Genomic DNA, 18,445 nt, shown 5'->3' on the forward strand with positions numbered 1-18,445 from the left:
CCTTCAATGAAATATTGTAAGATAAGGATGGCAAATCCGTGCTTAGCTACAAACAAAAAAAAAAAAATAAAATAAAAAAATAAAAAAAATAACAACCAAAATAATCAGAAACGGTAGAAAAGAAACAATGTACAAAAAAAACAACAAAATTCATCAAAATAAAAGAAGAAGATAACATAAATGAAAAAAACATATCTGATATTATCAATGGGGCACTATATATATATCATGTATATAGCTACGAGATATTTGAAATTTTTTAAAATATGATTTTTTTTCTTTGTTCAATTATCAATAGAGTGAAATATTGAAATACTAATTATACTTTCGCAGCTTGTATGGTTCAATTTTGTCAAAATAAGCTAAGAAACATTTGATGATGAATTATTCACTTGCAAGTGAATAATTCGACCACATTGAATCCGTATTCATGTGAACATCAATCTTTATTCCCCCTTACTAGCTAGAGATAGTCAACACCTCAATTTTGCATATTCAGTTATTCAAAGGAAAAAAATATCAACATTGAATGCGACCATCAAATTCCCAATTGATGCCATCGGAGCTTAATATACAATATAGTTATCTCCTAAATATATATTTTGTGTTTTGTAAATTTGAAGATTGTCTGCAGAGACATACATGACATATATACACATGTATTTATATGTAAGCGTGTATATTTTATGTCTCTGACTCAAGCTATAGGGCCGGGATGGTTGAAAGCTCACAAAATTAAAACACATTGACTGACCCCGCCGCTTTTCTGCCATTGTCCGAAGTCATGAGCCTGGCTGGCCTTTTTTTATAGTCGTGTATGTTTTTTTTTATTTTAATTTATTTTAGGCTAATATTTCGGAGTTAAAATGACAATTCTCGGACTTCAGATTTAAGGAATAACCGTAATGTTGTTTTTTTCTGGTGAAGAAGAACTTGAATAACATTAAAAATTTGGAAATTTGGTGCACACGTACTGAATAACCTGCGTGTCGAATAGACAGAAAAAATACCGTCATTCCGTAATGCCGTGTAATTCTAAATTCTATTTTAAGCCAGAATAAATAATGAAAAACGTTGATGACGTCACGGTCACGTGGCAAAATTATCATGTCTATATGAACTGATAGACAAAACACCGTCAGCGAATCAGAAGACATGTTACATTCAAAATTAAATTATTACATATTAATAAATTCATAATAAAAATAAACTATTGCGTTTAACAAAAATTATCTCTTTGTCCAGTTTCAAGAGAAACTTTTAAGGAAATTGTACAGATTCATTTTTCAGTGGCGGATCCAGAGGGGGGCGTAGAGGGCGTACGCCCCCCCCCCCTTTTTGCTTGGACTTTTTTTTTTTTTTGTAAAAGTTTAATGATTAATCAGACTAGACGACGTGAACTTTGCCATTTCCCGAGTATTTATTTTATGTGACAATTCTTTACTTATAAAGATATTTTGCTTTAATTCAGCAAATGAAATATGTTTAAACTAACTGAAAGTCATGTGATTCACTATGGTGGACTTGACCAGTGCGTCGAAAAAACGTCACTCAGTCATTTTGAAATTTAAATTACTGTCACAATTGCTTAGGCTGAGCATGACAATCTTAAAACCTTCAAGGCGACACAGGATTGAGGAAGAACATAATGACTTCTATTTCATTAGTCAACAAATCAGTAATACTAGTTATATTAGTACACTCTCATGAAAAAAGTTCCTCAGCAATTATATTTACCTACGAAAATATGTTTAACTCGTAACGCCCCATGATCGGCATCCTATTTTAAAATAACAGCTGAATAATGATCCCCAGTCTCTAGATAGATTTAAATTCTAAGGTACGAACCATTTGATTTGAGGAGGCAGTCTGAGATATTTGAGAGATAAAAAATTGACTCTAATTTTTGCATTAAACAAAAATTCTGGCCGTATCTGGATTGAAAACAATAATCTTGTCCATTTTTTTGCTATTAGAAACGAATATCCAACAGAACTATTAAGCATTAAATGAACATGATAGATAAAAACGGGCGTATTTTTTTTTTGGCCGGGGTTTGCATGTCTGACCGGAATGTCTGTGTCGCCGAACTGATATATTGAATACTTTTTTTCAAGACCAGACTACTGCTGGAAGTAGCCTTAATGTCTACATTTTTCGACTGTCATTCATATATTCGTTGTCCGATGATTTCAGACTCATTCGTAGCTTTAGGTTGATTTGGAATCCCTCACATCCCTTAATTTTGTTGGGTGAAATATATCAACCAAACATTTGGATAAATATTGCTTGTTTGTCTTTTTTAGCTCGTGTCCGTCGTATTGTAAATTTTATCGAATAGCCCGACTTATACATCTATCTTGTTTACAACAAGAAATCTGTGAGGTTATGATAACTTAACTTACAGCAAACCAGCGAGAATTTTCCATGTCTTTTTTTACTGAAAAGTCCCACATCAAATTTATCAGTAAATAGCTTGAAATCCGTACTATCATTTTATGATAGATAATTAATAGGGAGAATCACGTGACAGCATCGAAAATGTCCAACCCTTAAACCTTTCAGGAACTACAAAATATGCATGCACCACACCAGGAATCCTTTTAAAAGTGCATATTACACTTATTTCATGTTTTTTAGCCAAAAAAAGTCCCCAAAAATTTAAAAAAAAAATTCGCCCCCCCTTTCCAAAATCCTGGATCCGCCCCTGTTTTTTGTTTTCTTAAAAAAAAAATGTGCAAAGTTGTTGGAACCTTATTCACCGATCATGCAACCGTGGCATTGAATGATTAGTGCAGTTTAGTCAAAATTCATTCAAGTAAACCAGCAATATGGCTGTGTATGATAGAAGGGAGGCCATTCTCATCCCCAGTGTAGCATAAATGTTCAGCTTGCCACAAGTTTTAAAATGAAAAGAATCTTTGTAATCAGAAATTTTACAAAATGAAAAACAAACCACCCATATAATAACGTATGCAGATACCTCTTTGAGAGAAAAACTGAGTACCATTGGCTGATGGTAATCTGTCCCGTTTGAGAGGAAAACTGAGTACCATTGGCTGAAGGTAGTATGCCCCTTTGAGAGACAGAATGAGTACCATTGGCTGAAGGTAATCTGCCCCTTTGTGAGACAGACTGAGTACCATTGACTGAAGGTAATCTGCCCCTTCGAGAGACAGACTGAGTACCACTGGCTGGAGGTAATCTGCTCCTTTGAGAGAAAAAAATGAGTACCATTGGCTGAAGGTAGATATTCATGGAGAAGACTGAATAAGGAAACAAAATGTGTTTGGCTTTTCCTTTTATCAACAGATATATATCTAGCGAAAGCTAAGCCAGTCGTTTTAAGTACCGATGCAAATTACATTGAAAAACGAAAACATGCATGACACCACATGCAACTTGGTTTTGCAGATTACAAAAACGAAAACATGCATGGCACCACATGCAACTTGGTTTTGCAGTAAGAACAAAAATTGAAATGACAGCTAGGCGGACACTTCTTTATAACTAAATAGATCAAGATGATATGACATGCATCCAAATGATTATTGACAGCAATAAGTTTTCAAAAGAAGTCGTTTGATATGAAGAAATCATTGTGGTTTCCAGTGAAATTTCATATACTATTAGCATCCAGGAGACAATCTTGAAACGTTACACAATTTTTGCGTCTAGAAATTATAGCATCACACCCATCAGAAAACAAATTCAGATATCTTCAAATTCAAGCAATATAGCAACAAATTACCATGACACTAAAAGACCATTTGGAAGGAAAACAAGGTCTCCTTTTAAGTGACATTATAACCAGGTTCAATCAACCATTTTCTACATTTGTCAAGTACTGTACCAAGTCAGGAATATGACAGTTGTTGTCCATTCGTTTGATTTTGCCATTTGATTAGGGACTTTTCATTTCAAATTTTCCTCAGAGTTCAGTATTTTTGTGATTTTACTTTCTATTACAGGAGAAATCAAGTCCACATTTACATGAATATTGAAAATTAGGGAATACATTGCCCTCATGCAAAGCTGGTCGATTCCCTTTCTCAGATTTGGCTATACCCTTTATCCTTTAAGTGACTTGTAAGCTCTACATGGTTTTAATTAATACTTTTTGGGATTTTCAAGTATTTCGGCCTTATGCATCACCAAAGAGACAATATAATTGTTGATATGCACAAGGTTCTGTGTTGAAGGTCAAACTTTGACCTCTAATTGTTTACTACTTTTAAAATTTTTGACTTGGATGGAGAGTTGTCTCATTGGCAATCATACCACATCTTCCTGTATCTACATCTAGAACAGAAAAATTTGTAAGGGTTCCGCGGAACCCAGTGTCTCGCCTACTTTTGCTATAAATTGCAGGCTTGACAAAAATGAGAAAAAAATCAATAAAAATATACCTCTTGATACTATCTTTTGATTGTAAGAAGCCTCTGTCTAAGTTTGGTAAACATCCAGGATAGTTTATGAACCTAATGAATGTTTTAAAACTTCAACTGCAGACTGTAGGTAATGTTAACTGGAAGAAAAACTTAGCCCATTTATAAGTAAAATTCAGATACACAGGTGAAAAAATATTAACAAAATTTCCTTCTAGATACTAGCTTTTGATCATAAACATGCTTCTGTCCAAGTTTAGTACAAATTAAAAATAGTATAAGAAAGTTATTAATTAAAAAAAAAAAATACCCACAGAGTGAATGTACGTGTTGTTTCCTGGCAGAATATCTAAGTCCATTTAAAAGTAAAATACCGAAAATATGGATTTATTTTTTTGCAAATTTTGCTTCTGGGTACTATCCTATGATCATAAACAAGCTTCTGCCCAAGTTTGGTAGAAATCTAGTACAGTTTAAGAAAGTTATTAAAATTTTAAAAACTTTAACCACAGAGTGAATATTTGTGGACGACGCTGACGACGACACCGACGACGACAGAATGTAGGATGGCTTAGTCTCGCTTTTTCGACTTATTTAAAGTCAAAGGCTGGACAAAAATGGTACCATTAATAATATTACTACCACTGAGTTAATACCTCTACTTGTGGACTGTAAGTCAAAAAGGGTATCACCAGTGTTGTGTCCATGGCATTAAAACGCAAATGTTGTGTCATTCAAAGTTGCTGTTTCAAAGTTTCGGAAATTGCTTCAAACAAAGGAATATATCTCTCTCATTCAAAGCCCTGATTCCTTGCCTGGCTTTTGCTATACCTTTTGACCTTTTCTATTTAAGATCTTCTTGTTTTTAAGTTTTTGGATTTTTCAATATTTGGGCTTCAAACACTACAGAAGATTGAAGAGACATTAATTTTCAATTTGAGAATCTGATGAAGAAAAATTGGTACTCTTAATGTTATTACATGCCTAACTTCTAGAGGAATTATTTATTAGATTGTTCCTTTTGAAATTGTTATACGATGATGACTGATAGTGGAATTGACTATTTGTGGATTCTTGTAGGTTCTGTATATAACTTTTGGACTATTTTCAATCTCGGTCTATTTCTGATGTTCGTTCTTACATACATTTGATTTTTTAACCCTGCATGCTGACATTGCCTATGTAAATTTTAAAATTGTTTGCATGCACATTGAACGACAAATTTATGTGACGTATATAAATTTTCTGACGCCAGACACACACATTAATAAATGTGTTTGTAGATCGATGTTTTTGTGTTCCGTTAAATTGTTATATGTGTTCTGTTAAATTGTTATACGATTATGACTGATGTACCCATATTTTGACTATTTTATTTGTGTCTGTTTAGTTTACGCATCAATGTCAATATAACGTACGGAATTTGACTGTCATCAAAGTGAGAGGGTTAGCGCTATAAAACCAGGTTTAATCCACCATTTTCTACATTTGAAAATGCCTGTACCAAGTCAGGAATATGACAGTTCTTGTCCATTCGTTTTTGATGCGTTTTGTTATTTGATTTTGCCATGTGATTATGGACTTTCCGAATTGATTTTCCTCTAAGTTCAGTATTTTTGTGATCTTACTTTTTATAATAGATTTACAATTTAAATTCATGGAAATTCCTTTTGTGTTCAACATTCTCTAGCATTAGAACAAAAAACCAAGATATTTTCAGTGAATATCATTTGTAGCACAGGGACAGTGACAGGGTCTAGTATTGCAATTCTATCATGTAACCTCCCCTTTGGAGATGAAGACTAGTACTAGCATATGTAAATATATATCAATATCATCTGCATCTGTATGAAAGAATTCATACTTTGAGGTGGGAATTTGAGATAAAAAATTTAAACACTATCTTACTACTGCTGGTGGACATTTCATCCCCTAACATATCACCAGCCCAGTAGTCAGCACTTCGATGTTGACATGAATATATAAATTATATGGTCATTTTATAAATTTTCTGTTTACAAAACTTTGAATTTTTCGAAACAAGAGTGCACATGCTGAAATGTCTCGCCTTCTATACTAATCATTGATATTATGTTGATAGTCCTAAGTATAAAGCTAAGCTTTATTACAACTGTCACATAAACTTCACATTAACCAAGATAACTAAACAAAGACCAATGAACCTTGAAAAAGAGGTCCAGGTCAGATGAACCATGCCAGGCAGACAGGTACAGCTAACAATGCTTCTATACAACATATATAGTTGACACATTACTTATAGTTTAAGAAAAATAGACCAAAACACAAAAACTTAACACTGTGCAATGAACCGTGAAAATGAGGTCACGGTTAAATAAAACCTGCTCGACTGACATAAAGATCATAAAATATTTCCATACACCAAATATAGTTGACCTATGGCATATAGCATTAGATAAAAAGACCAAAACTCAAAAACTTAACTTTGACCACTGAACCATGAAAATGAGGTCAAGGTCACATGACATCTGCCCGCTAGACATGTACACTTAACAATCATTCCATACAACAAATATAGTAGACCTATTGCATATGGTATGAGAAAAACAGACCAAAACACAAAAATTTAACTATAACCACTGAACCATGAAAATGAGGTCAAGGTCAGATGACACCTGCCAGTTGGACATGTACACCTTACAGTCCTTCCATACACCGAATATACTAGCCCTATTGCTTATAGTATCTGAGATATGGACTTGACCACCAAAACTTAACCTTGTTCACTGATCCATGAAATGAGGTCGAGGTCAAGTGAAAACTGTCTGACAGACACGAGGACCTTGAAAGGTACGCACATATCAAATATAGTTATCCTATTACTTATAATAAGAGAGAATTCAACATTACAAAAAATTTGAACTTTTTTTTAAATGGTCACTGAACCATGAAAATGAGGTCAAGGACATTGGACATGTGACTGACGGAAACTTCATAACATGAAGCATCTATATACAAAGTATGAAGCATCCAGGTCTTCCACCTTCTAAAATATAAAGCTTTTAAGAAGTGAGCTAACGCCGCCACCACCGGATCACTATCCCTATGTCGAGCTTTCTGCAACAAAAGTTGCAGGCTCGACAAAAACTAAGGATTTTCTTACCCCAGGAATAGATTACCTTAAGCCTTTTAGGCACAACTTTTTAGAATTTTGGGTCTTCAATGCTTTTCAACTTTGTACTTGCTTAGCTTTATAACTATTTTGATCTGAGCATCACTGATGAGTCTTGTATAGATGAAACGTGTGTCTGGCGTATTAAATTATGATCCTGGTACCTTTGATAACTTTTAAACTGGTTTAGCAGTTAAAAGATTCTAGCCATGAAGATTTTTTTTACTCTGGCAATATTATTTTCTACAGGAATAATAGAAACAAATGTTGATTGTACTGACATCACTTTATATAAATCATTTTAAGAAGATAAAACTAAATCATATTTCATATTTTATTCAAAAATACATAACAAAGTATCAAATATATATAATTTGTATTTAAATATAAATAATTCATCACAGTTTTATAAATAACATGATTATAATGGAATGATAATGCTAAAATGATTATTGTTTGAAGTCCCCTGAAGTCAAATATGAAAAGTCACAATATAAAACAAAATTTATGGTTAATATTCAATGAAAAAAAATCCAATATGACATTACAAATTGATGGCACAATATGATTAATCTATAACAATAAAATGCAACAGGTTTATTCCATGAAATACGTTAAAAATATTTTCTGCATTAAAACTGCTACATCCCTTAGGTAGTGAATATAAATATATATCTATTACATAAATTAAATGTTGAATCTCAACAAATCTCATCAGTGATCATAGATCCTGCACTTTTCTGTGACATATACAATGTCTGAACACATTGAGGCAGGGTTGGAAGAGAAGTGATTTTTAATATTACATTTTACACATACAACAAGAATAACAACAATTGTGAAACATGTAAAATTCAAACTTGGTCTGTGATGAAAGGTGCCTAATCAATTTAATATTAAATCATCATTGATTTTAAAATTTTACTACCCAATCTAAATACTAAATAGACACCAAAACAGTGTAGACATTTCAGGATATTAACAATGGTAAAACATTATGCCATATTGAGTTTGTAACAAGATCAATTATATTAAAAAAATCTTTTGAATCAAATGAGAAACAAAAATATATTTGTATTACTAATTGAAATGAGAGGTAATTGCTTTCTCTAGGAGACATATTTGTTACAGCACTATTACATTTAAGCCTTCCTTGATTGAAAATAACACTTGTGACAATGAAAAATAGCACTTTAAAGTAATTATCAAAAATTCAAATTACTGGTAAGTAAAGTAACAAGAATCTTTAGCACCTGAATCTCAGTCTCATACATTAACAGCAATGGTTTAGTATATTCTACCATCCTTAAAATTTCTGCTATTTTGATCCTCGCCAATCTACAACAGGATGTCAGATCCAATGAAATCTTCCACTGATGGTAGTGACCATTGTCCAGCTGACTTAACAAATCACACAATTATTTCAGGAAATATTGAATTCAGGCAAAAGGACATACAACTGATATTGGTTTTGGACTAGTGTTCTAGATATGCACTCATTCATAGCTGGTTTATAAATTTATAACACTCTACTGTTCATTTCTAGCTATATATAGTCTTATGATCTACTAATAAGAAGAACATCATGGTACTTGTCATCATTAGCATAGTCATACTTGATATAGTAAACCACACATGATTGTATCTGTATGAATCTTTACAGAAGCTTCTCATCTTCCACCTAAAAATAGATAAAAATAATAATCTATTTATCCTTTTCACTTCTTAAAAGGTAGCAACACAATATATTTGGAATAATTCTTCAACTTTCATGATGTTTGATTGTGATGACATAAATTGGGATAAATAGTTAGTCATTACATTGAATAATTCTAAACATGAATAAAAGGATATCTGTGGTATATACATGTCAATCACACAGCAACCTTACACACCCCTCCACCAAATCAATAAACATCAAGATGTAAGCAAACAGTCATTATGGTCTGTAAATTTGACACACCCTTAATTCCCAAGAGTTTAGAAAAGATGTGAACGACTTAGAAGAAACAACAAAGTTCTTTAACAATTTTTTTAGACCAAAAATAAAAAATATTCAAAATAAGAATAACACCCAACTAAGAAAACACAAATAAGTAATAGAAAGTGTCAAATCAGTTATTTAAAGTATTCCAATGCTTTATGTTTGGACCAATGCCTGTTAGAATTTTGTATCTGTCTGTCAACAATAAGCAAGTTCTAGAACATGTTTATATGATATTAAGAAGATCAGATGACCATTAGTTGTCACTTCAGTTAAGTCACATTTCTGTTTTTCTATCTTCATAGAAAAAACCCTACATAAACATGATAAACTTTCATTCAAATATAATGATAAGTATCACTCTTGCTTTGCTGCAAAAATTTTAAAAAGTCTTCAACTACCACTATCTTAAAAACATACCAGTGTTTCTAGCATTTCATAATTTTTAATTTTGTCATAGATTTGTAGTCCTTCCTTCATCTTTGGGCTATACTTTTTCTTAACAGAAGCCTGTAAAGCATTATCCATAGTTTCTAGTATAATTGATCTCAGCATGACTGCCGGGTGCTGTATATCGTCACTTTCATCTTCTCCGTGATGTAAGCCTTTGTGGGTATAAGTGTCAACACGTAGTTCTACTGGCACTGTTCTGTGCCTTACTCTAAAAATATAAATAAATTGCTGTCGTGTAATTCCCCACAATGTTTAATTAAGACATGCATTTCTGAATTTGACATTTTTACCCACTTCATATTCACCAAATACTGAGTTTGTAAAACTTTGAAATTTTGACACCCTATGTACTCATATATAATTAACTTAAGTTCTAACAGGTTAGTGCCATCTATAAAATCAAGTCATACTTCAAAACATTTCCTTAAAAATTAAACCCTGCAATATGTTGGTCTTAAACCAAAATCTAAGCCTAACTTTCCAATTATTAAACCATGAAAATAAAATAAAGATTATGTAACAAAAATAATGTTAAGGGAACAACATTTAGTTAATATATATCAGAAAACAAATACATTTCAACTTTTTTGTTTTCATCAGCTAAAATAAATGACAGTAGCTCCAATTAACTTTCAACAAGAATTCATATGATTTCAAAGTGTCATCAATCATTCATTGTTCAGATAATTATGCAAATGAATAATAGCAACTACAAATTCAAACTTAGTTGCCTCTTTTTTTCCCTACTTACATTTTAGAGTAAGTCTCCCACATATCTCTCCTATCTTCATCTGTATTCTCATCTTCAAACTTCACAATATGATAAGTTGTAGTTTTCTGAAACAGATTTTATTTTTATTAAAATGCTGTTAATGGTTGTAACAATTTGCAATTTCTGGATATTTGGGTTTTTTTTCTATATCATTACAGAAAACTAATTGGCATACTTTTTTTAACTGTTAGTCCATAATATGTGTAAATTTTAGTTAGTTAGTGGAAATTATCAGATGGTGGGTCTTAAAAGCAGCAAAGTGAGAAACATTTTTACATTTTCTGGGTAACATTCAGTCCATCTGAACACCTGTATAAACTTAACAAAGCTAATTTCAATTAACAAATACCTCATCACTGAAACCTTAGTTTTTCTTTGAATTGTATGTTCAATAACTTGCTCATCCATATTTTCAGTACATGATTTTAGTGAAAATAATGTGTTCTGATGGTAAAAAAGTATAATTTAGGTGGTAGTGGTCTGTGCTATAATTGAGTGGGGTTGAGTTAATAGCATTTACCTTAAATTATCCTGGAATATGAAATGTACCATATTCAACAGGAAATAAAATGTGTCACATTGATTCTTTACTTCTTCAAGGCTGACTGATATATTGTGCTTAATATTCTCAAAAGGTACACACGACTACCTGCATTTAAGGGTCCTTATATTCTGCAGCAAAACAAGATGAGTTGCAGAAATTCTTAGAACTTAAGACTTACTTCCTGAGATGAATATTTCTCTACCAAAAAATACCTACATCATCATAAAAAACCGCAAACAAATGATTAGCTGTGCTGACTGCTGTAACTTCTGCATTAGTAGGTAATTCTAAGTGTTCAAAGTCTATCACACAACCTTGAAAATCTGTAAATTAAACATGAGGTTTTATAAGAGAATATTTAAACTAGAAATGTTACAGACTATTACAATCAATCATCATTTATGCGTTATACTTATATCTTTTAAATATATATGGACAATGTTCTTTATTTTAACATTGTTTGTGCTACCATAACTGTATTGGATTCTAAACATGGGCAACTGATGTTATAATGATAAGGAATATAAGATTTTACTGATACAATCTTAAAATTCTTCAAATTAATTTTGTTATGTGAAATTTTATAGATATTTCTTTGATATATTTGCTACAGTTGTCCTTTGATTTGTGTTGACACACATCATCTATGAAATAATCTGCATGTTTAAGGTGGTACCCAACACTTTCACTAAAATTAATTTGGCTCGTTTAATTTTCAAAAAAATTTGACAAAGTATTTACTTTGACCCTTAAACAAAAATATAAAAAAATCAAAATTTTTGAACCAACCGTTTTGTCAGAAAAATTACACTGGTTATATAGCAGTTTGACAAACACCAATTTTGATCATTGAGAAGCTTAATATTCCATTTACAACACAATGTAATCAAAACGTTTAGCCGACTTTACAGAGTTATCTCCCTGTAGTGTTAGGTACCACCTTAATATGATTAAAATTCATAACTATAAAGCATAATAAATACATGTGCTTAATGAAATTTATATAATTTGAAAAATTCAAGGGACATAACTCTAAAATGAAAAGACATGAAATTGATAATAAACTCAAACTTTATTCAGTTTTCATTCCACAAAATTTAATCCATTTATAGAAAGGAAGAATGGAATAACATTTTTTTCTTTAGATGAGGCACTATAAAACAGGTTGCTTATATAATAAAATATGACATACTTGTAAATCTTCCTGTGACTTCTTCTTGTTTTACCATTTGTCTTCCAGTGGTAAGGGAGATCACTCTCAGTACACCTCTTACTAGAAGGAATAGATGCTCTGAACCTGTTGGACCAAATACTCTTGAAACCTGGAAATAATTCAAATATCTATAAAATACAAAATAGTGTCTTGGGATTACAATGAACACAAAGCATGCAAAGCATTGAGTTTTTTCTCAAAATGTTCATAAAAGTTATTTAAAAACAAGAATATATGTTAATTGAACAGGAGTTTCCACTCTAGGCCAAAACCTTAACTTGGCATTCGTTTTGGAAATGAAGGATAATGAATATCTTAATATAATTCAAAGTTATAGTCCCTATATATGATTTATTGCTAAAACTACCTTAAAGCTAAGCTAATATCTGAGAATATGCTAATTTCATACTAGCCCACTATCATGTTTAGTGGAATTTAAAATTTACATATAAACCCGTATTTGGCATATGTTATGAAAAGTTCACATCATGATGAATATTTGAACTAAGCTTCAAACTTATATGATCATATATATATATATATATATATATATATAGCAAGTTGGGACATAGAAAAATTGGAAAAAAATACAGTTTTTCATTGATTTATATAAAACCATTAAAAGTTGCTATCAGTAAAAATCATAAATTGGTCTTAAACAAAGTATTTTCTATGAAGGATTGTTCAATATATACACAGAATTGTTTCTTACATACTTACATCAAAGGACACTTTGTTATCATCTTTTAGCAGTTCTGAATATTCTCCTTCGGACAAATATACATCTCTTCTAAAATCTCTGAGCTCCATGGTGTTATAATCAAATATAACAAGGGTTAAATGAGGTTCTACAATACAAAACATAGTGCAGTATTCTTGACAAAACATGTATTAAGGACAAAGTTTCAAGTTTAGATGATTCAAAAACAAATTCAGTTTAAAATATATGCATGATATAGTACCTATTACAAGAAGACATCAACTGTTTGAATTGCAGAGGACTAAAGAATAAACATGGTAAAATCTAAGCAAATATTTGAATAGAACAGATTTTTCACTGAAATTCATGTGTCTATTCTTTTCTCTCACTACAATCTGCCATTCTTACATGTACTTCTTCCCATTATGTAGAGCCTGAGTTCAGTTACTTAATCTTTTATTGTCTGTGTTGTGTTTAAAATAGGGACTAACATTCATCTCTGTTGTAATGCATTCCTTTTGATACAGATTTTGTTTGGTCTTTCGTTGATTTATTGTTTTGATTGCAACTTCGTCCCATTCATATGTTTTTTCAGTGTAGCTCAAGGCAATTTTTTTCAAGAATACTATGAAATGTTCAATCACATTCATATTCTGAAGGTCATATGAAGTATATACTTACCTTTAGGTGGATAAGATTTAAACAGCATTCCAATAACCATAGCATCCCCTTTGACAGTTTGTTTGGCACCAATTAATTTAGTATATTCAACCTGAATAATGAGAATAAATATAATTTACAAAATATTATATTACATGTACTGAAATCTGCAAGCAAATACAGAAGTTAAGTGACAAAAATAATGGTATATATGATTAAATACTATGTTTCTGAGGACTTTTATTCAGTTTGTGAATTTATCGCCGCGCTTACATATCAATAACCTCTAGAAAAAAGAGTTTAATCCTATAGTTATCCTTTGTAAACTGAAAATGAAATCCATTCATATCCTACATGTAGTTTTACAAGTAAAAAATGTTCAAATTTTGTAGAACATTACAGCATTGTATAAAAGGAAACAGAACTTTCCAGTACTATGTGATAGAATTGATAAACAAAATTTATTGAACTTAAGGGGGAAGGGGGAACACATTGGTTAAGGGAGATAACTCTTTAAATTAGTTTTTGCATTTGTAAAAGTCAAAGTTTCACCAATGTATTTTAGGCATTTACATGAAGCAGATTGAAAATAATCTATGTAACCTAGAAACTTAGAATATATAATTGAAAATGGATGACACACTTTTTTTATATCTTTTTTTTTAGAAATCTCTCATAAGCATAAGAACAAAATAAGTGAGAGATCACCTTATTACAGTTATACTCTATAAGTTAATTCTTGACAAGCTATAAATAACATATCTTACCTCCAGAGGTTTATACGCTCTTGTTACATAAGAAGACAGCGTGTTATCCTCCACGTGTCTCATCACAATGTGAAATATAGCACCAGATTCTTTTATTTTACCAGACGGTATATAAGTACTGGACTGAAAAATAAATAATATATGAGTAAGACTTTTTAATGTAATCCTGTGTTTTTTCCTTATTCAAATCGATGTCATATAATACATTTTATAGAGTGACATCTACTGGAAACAACTCATGGACCCTTATGCACAGAAGAGGATCCAAAATGTTACACATAACATTCATCAACTTGTATTTTACTGACAAAAAAAAATCTACTGATTTAAATAAATAGTTAATAGTTCATAAACAAGAATGTATCCAAAGTACACGGATGCCCCATCTGCACTATCATTTTCTAAGTTCAATGGACCGTGAAAATATGGAAAAATCTCTAATTTGGCATAAAAATTAGAAAGATCATATCAAAGGGAACATGTGTTCTAAGTTTAAAGTAGATTGGACTTCAACTTCATCAAAAACTACCTTGACCAAAAACTTTACCCTGAAGAGAGGCAGACAGACAGACGGAATTACGAACGGACAAACAGACGGACGCACAGACCAGAAAACATAATGCCCATAAATGGGGCATAAAAACAACATTTATAACTTCTACTATAACTTTTGAAATGCCTCACAACCAAATGGTGTCACTTTTGAAAAATACTATATTTCTTTTTCTCATTTTATTGCATTATTTATTAAACTTACCCTGATAGTTCTGTTTTCCAGTAATTCTATATCCCAAGGGTCTCCTAACATCATATTGTCTATTGTATTTGCCACTAAAATTAGATCACAAATCTGTTGTAAGAATAGGATAAAAGTTTTAACCTAAAATGATTGGATTAGACACAAGTCAAATAGACTTATGAAGTCTTCTCCATGAGATAATATCAAATGGCTAAAATGGAATGTTAAAAAAATGACAATATGCTGTTTAAAAGTAAAACAAGAAAAGAAGAAGTTTTATTTCTGATATGGTGTTGAACAGAAAGTAAAAAGAAGCTTTTGGGTAAACAGAGCTGAATGTGGTTTATGCTTTCTGTGATTTACCCTTATTACTGTATTATTTCTAACAAAATATGTTTTTAAAAAGTAACTTTATAATACCTACTCATTTCTCTTTGTTGTGCAATCTCTTGTCTGGTTCTAGGTCTTTGCCCAGGTACAGTTTTATCAGTGAATACCAGCTGAAATGTATATAGACATGTTTAAATGCAAAGCAATTCTTATTAGTTTAAACATTTTAATCAATTGCACAACATAAAATTGTTTTATATAATTGTGACATGGTAGAAATTTCTTATACTGTAGTACAGTAACCAACATCAGAGTCGTAGAAATTTCTTATACTGTAGTACAGTAACCAACATCAGAGTCCTTAACAATATTTCAATTAGCCATTTAGGAGAAAAGTTCTAAGTTGTATTAATGGAATGATGCAGTGCATGCTCCTTCACCAATTGATAGTGAATTTCTTCAAAAAATAAAAAAAAACCCTGAAAACAAAACTAGAACTAATTCTAGAAAGCTGGATCTACACAAGTGTTCACAACTTGCTCATTCCATTGTGTAAATATGGCATGGAAGATGTTTTGCTATGGAAAATCTTCTTGATCACATTATAAAATTGTTTATGTGAATTATGGTGAAAAGCAGTTTCCATGGCAATAATACCACAGTGACAGCAGTTACTTATTCTTTTTATACATAATGCATTATTATGTACTGATTTTTTTTATTGAAATCTACTGCAATATCTACTATAAAATGTGGACATAAGAATAAACAGGTCAATTAGCAAACACACAATAACAACACATATTTTTGCTTTACCAATCCAGGTTGTAATAGCTTTACTATATTTAATCTTTATATTTGTAAAGATAAATTATCATTAATGGCAGAAAGTTCCATGACATTGCAAGGATTTCACACAGTTTTCCATATTCACCTTTGGTTGTTTATCATCAACAGGATCATACAGCAGTTTATATGGTGATAACTGATACTTTTTATATGGTACTATCCAGCCTACACCTTCTATCTGTTTTCTGAAAAACAAATATAAAGGTCTAAAAATCATCTTGAAAGTAGAAAAATAAAAAAAACAAGAATATTTCCATAGTACATAGATCTCAACTCTCACTATCATTTTCTATGTTCAGTGGACCATGAAATTGGGGGTCAAAACTCTAATTTAGCTTTAAAATTAGAAAGATCAAATCATAGGAAACATGTGTACTCAGTTTCAAGTTGATTGGACTTCAACTTCATCAAAAACTACCTTGACCAAAAACTTTAATGTAAAACATGATAGACTCATTTTATATGTTCCGTAAACTGTGAAATTGGGGTCAAACCTATTTTTTTTGCATTAGATTAGAAAGATCAAACCATAGGAAACATGTGTACACAGTTTCAAGTTAATTGGACTTTAACTTCATCATAAACTATCTTGACCAAAAACTTTAACCTGAAGCGGGACAGACTCATTTTCTATGTTTGGACTGTGAAATTGGGGTTAAAACTCTAATTTTGTATTGAAATTAGAAGTATCATATCATAGGGAATATTTGTACTCAGTTTCAACTGATTGGACTTCAACTTCATCAAAAACAACCTTGACCAAATACTTTAACCTGAAGCAAGACAAAATTATTTTATATGTTCAGTGGACTGTGACATTGGGGTCAAACCTCTTATTTGGCATTTAAATTAGAAAGATCATATGATAGGAAACATGTGTACTCATATTCAAGTTGATTGGACTTCAACTTCATTGAAAACTACTTTGACCAAATCTTTAAACAGAAGTGGGATAGATGGATAAACGGATGGATGAAGGAATGAATGAATGCACAGACCGAAAAACATTATGTCTAGATGGGGCATCACAAATTTTGTAAAGTCTTTATGATCACATGATCACAATTTTTTTTGCAATTCGTAGTTGGATCATTTCATGTTAAACTTCTCAAAATATGAATAATCACAGGCCACATGTATTGACTCTTTCATCAAAAATTCTAAATAAAATACTGCATAGAAGATAATCCTATAGCAGCAAAGATGTTCTCAAAATTACTACAACTTTTCTTTAAGGCGAAGTGTACGTAATTGCACGCCTCTAGCAGAATACGGGATTAAAAACGTTCGTCGTTAGTTACGCAAGTTATCTCCCTTACTCCAAGAAAGGACACGCGAATAAGAAACTACTTTCTGCGGTCTATAATGAATCCAACAAGCACCCTTATGCTGTCTTAAACCTAATAAAAATTATCTAAATAACTCCAATTAGAAATCACAGCATTCTGTACGTTGTTCTGTGTGCAGCCTGACTTAAAAACAATCTTTTTTTTTTGTTTTAGATGCGTAGGAGAAGGCATTTCGTGTGTATGATATCAACAGAAAGAAAAAAACGCCTCACAACAAAATTATAAACAAATAAACAAATAAACATGTAACAATTTTCTTCTATTGATATCAAATTAATAAAAATGAAACCTGAATTGACCCAACAATATCGTTTTAAAAAGCCGTAGTCTTGAACGGAAAACACAGCACTCAAAGTAAAGTTTTATAATAGGTTACAAATAATTAATGAAAGACGTGTAAATTTAATTGTTTAATTAAAAAGACATTGAAATGTTCGTATTTTGTGCAATTGAAAATTTAAGGACATGATTTATATTCATATAAGAAATCAGACGATACCAAGAGAATAATTTGACTACTAGTGCAACGCTTACACATGTTACAGG

General features: G+C 31.3%; 1 protein-coding gene across 2 annotated transcripts in view; it reads right to left on the reverse strand.

Moving 5' to 3' along the window:
* Positions 1-7,861: 7,861 nt before the first annotated feature.
* Positions 7,862-18,445, reverse strand: part of LOC143068607 (uncharacterized) — a 38,635-nt gene continuing 28,051 nt past the window's right edge. For both annotated transcript variants that reach the window (XM_076242801.1, XM_076242800.1), the window contains 11 exons: positions 16,636-16,735; positions 15,796-15,871; positions 15,390-15,463; positions 14,633-14,755; positions 13,887-13,977; positions 13,226-13,353; positions 12,485-12,614; positions 11,509-11,615; positions 10,728-10,813; positions 9,944-10,184; positions 7,862-9,220 (listed from right to left, as the gene is read on the reverse strand). In XM_076242801.1, the coding sequence (XP_076098916.1) occupies positions 9,197-9,220; positions 9,944-10,184; positions 10,728-10,813; positions 11,509-11,615; positions 12,485-12,614; positions 13,226-13,353; positions 13,887-13,977; positions 14,633-14,755; positions 15,390-15,463; positions 15,796-15,871; positions 16,636-16,735 (1,180 nt within the window). In that variant the 3' untranslated portion in view covers positions 7,862-9,196. The remainder of the gene's footprint in view (positions 9,221-9,943; positions 10,185-10,727; positions 10,814-11,508; positions 11,616-12,484; positions 12,615-13,225; positions 13,354-13,886; positions 13,978-14,632; positions 14,756-15,389; positions 15,464-15,795; positions 15,872-16,635; positions 16,736-18,445) is intronic.

This window comes from Mytilus galloprovincialis, chromosome 3 (assembly GCF_965363235.1).
Source record: "Mytilus galloprovincialis chromosome 3, xbMytGall1.hap1.1, whole genome shotgun sequence".
Lineage (NCBI taxonomy): Eukaryota > Metazoa > Mollusca > Bivalvia > Mytilida > Mytilidae > Mytilus > Mytilus galloprovincialis.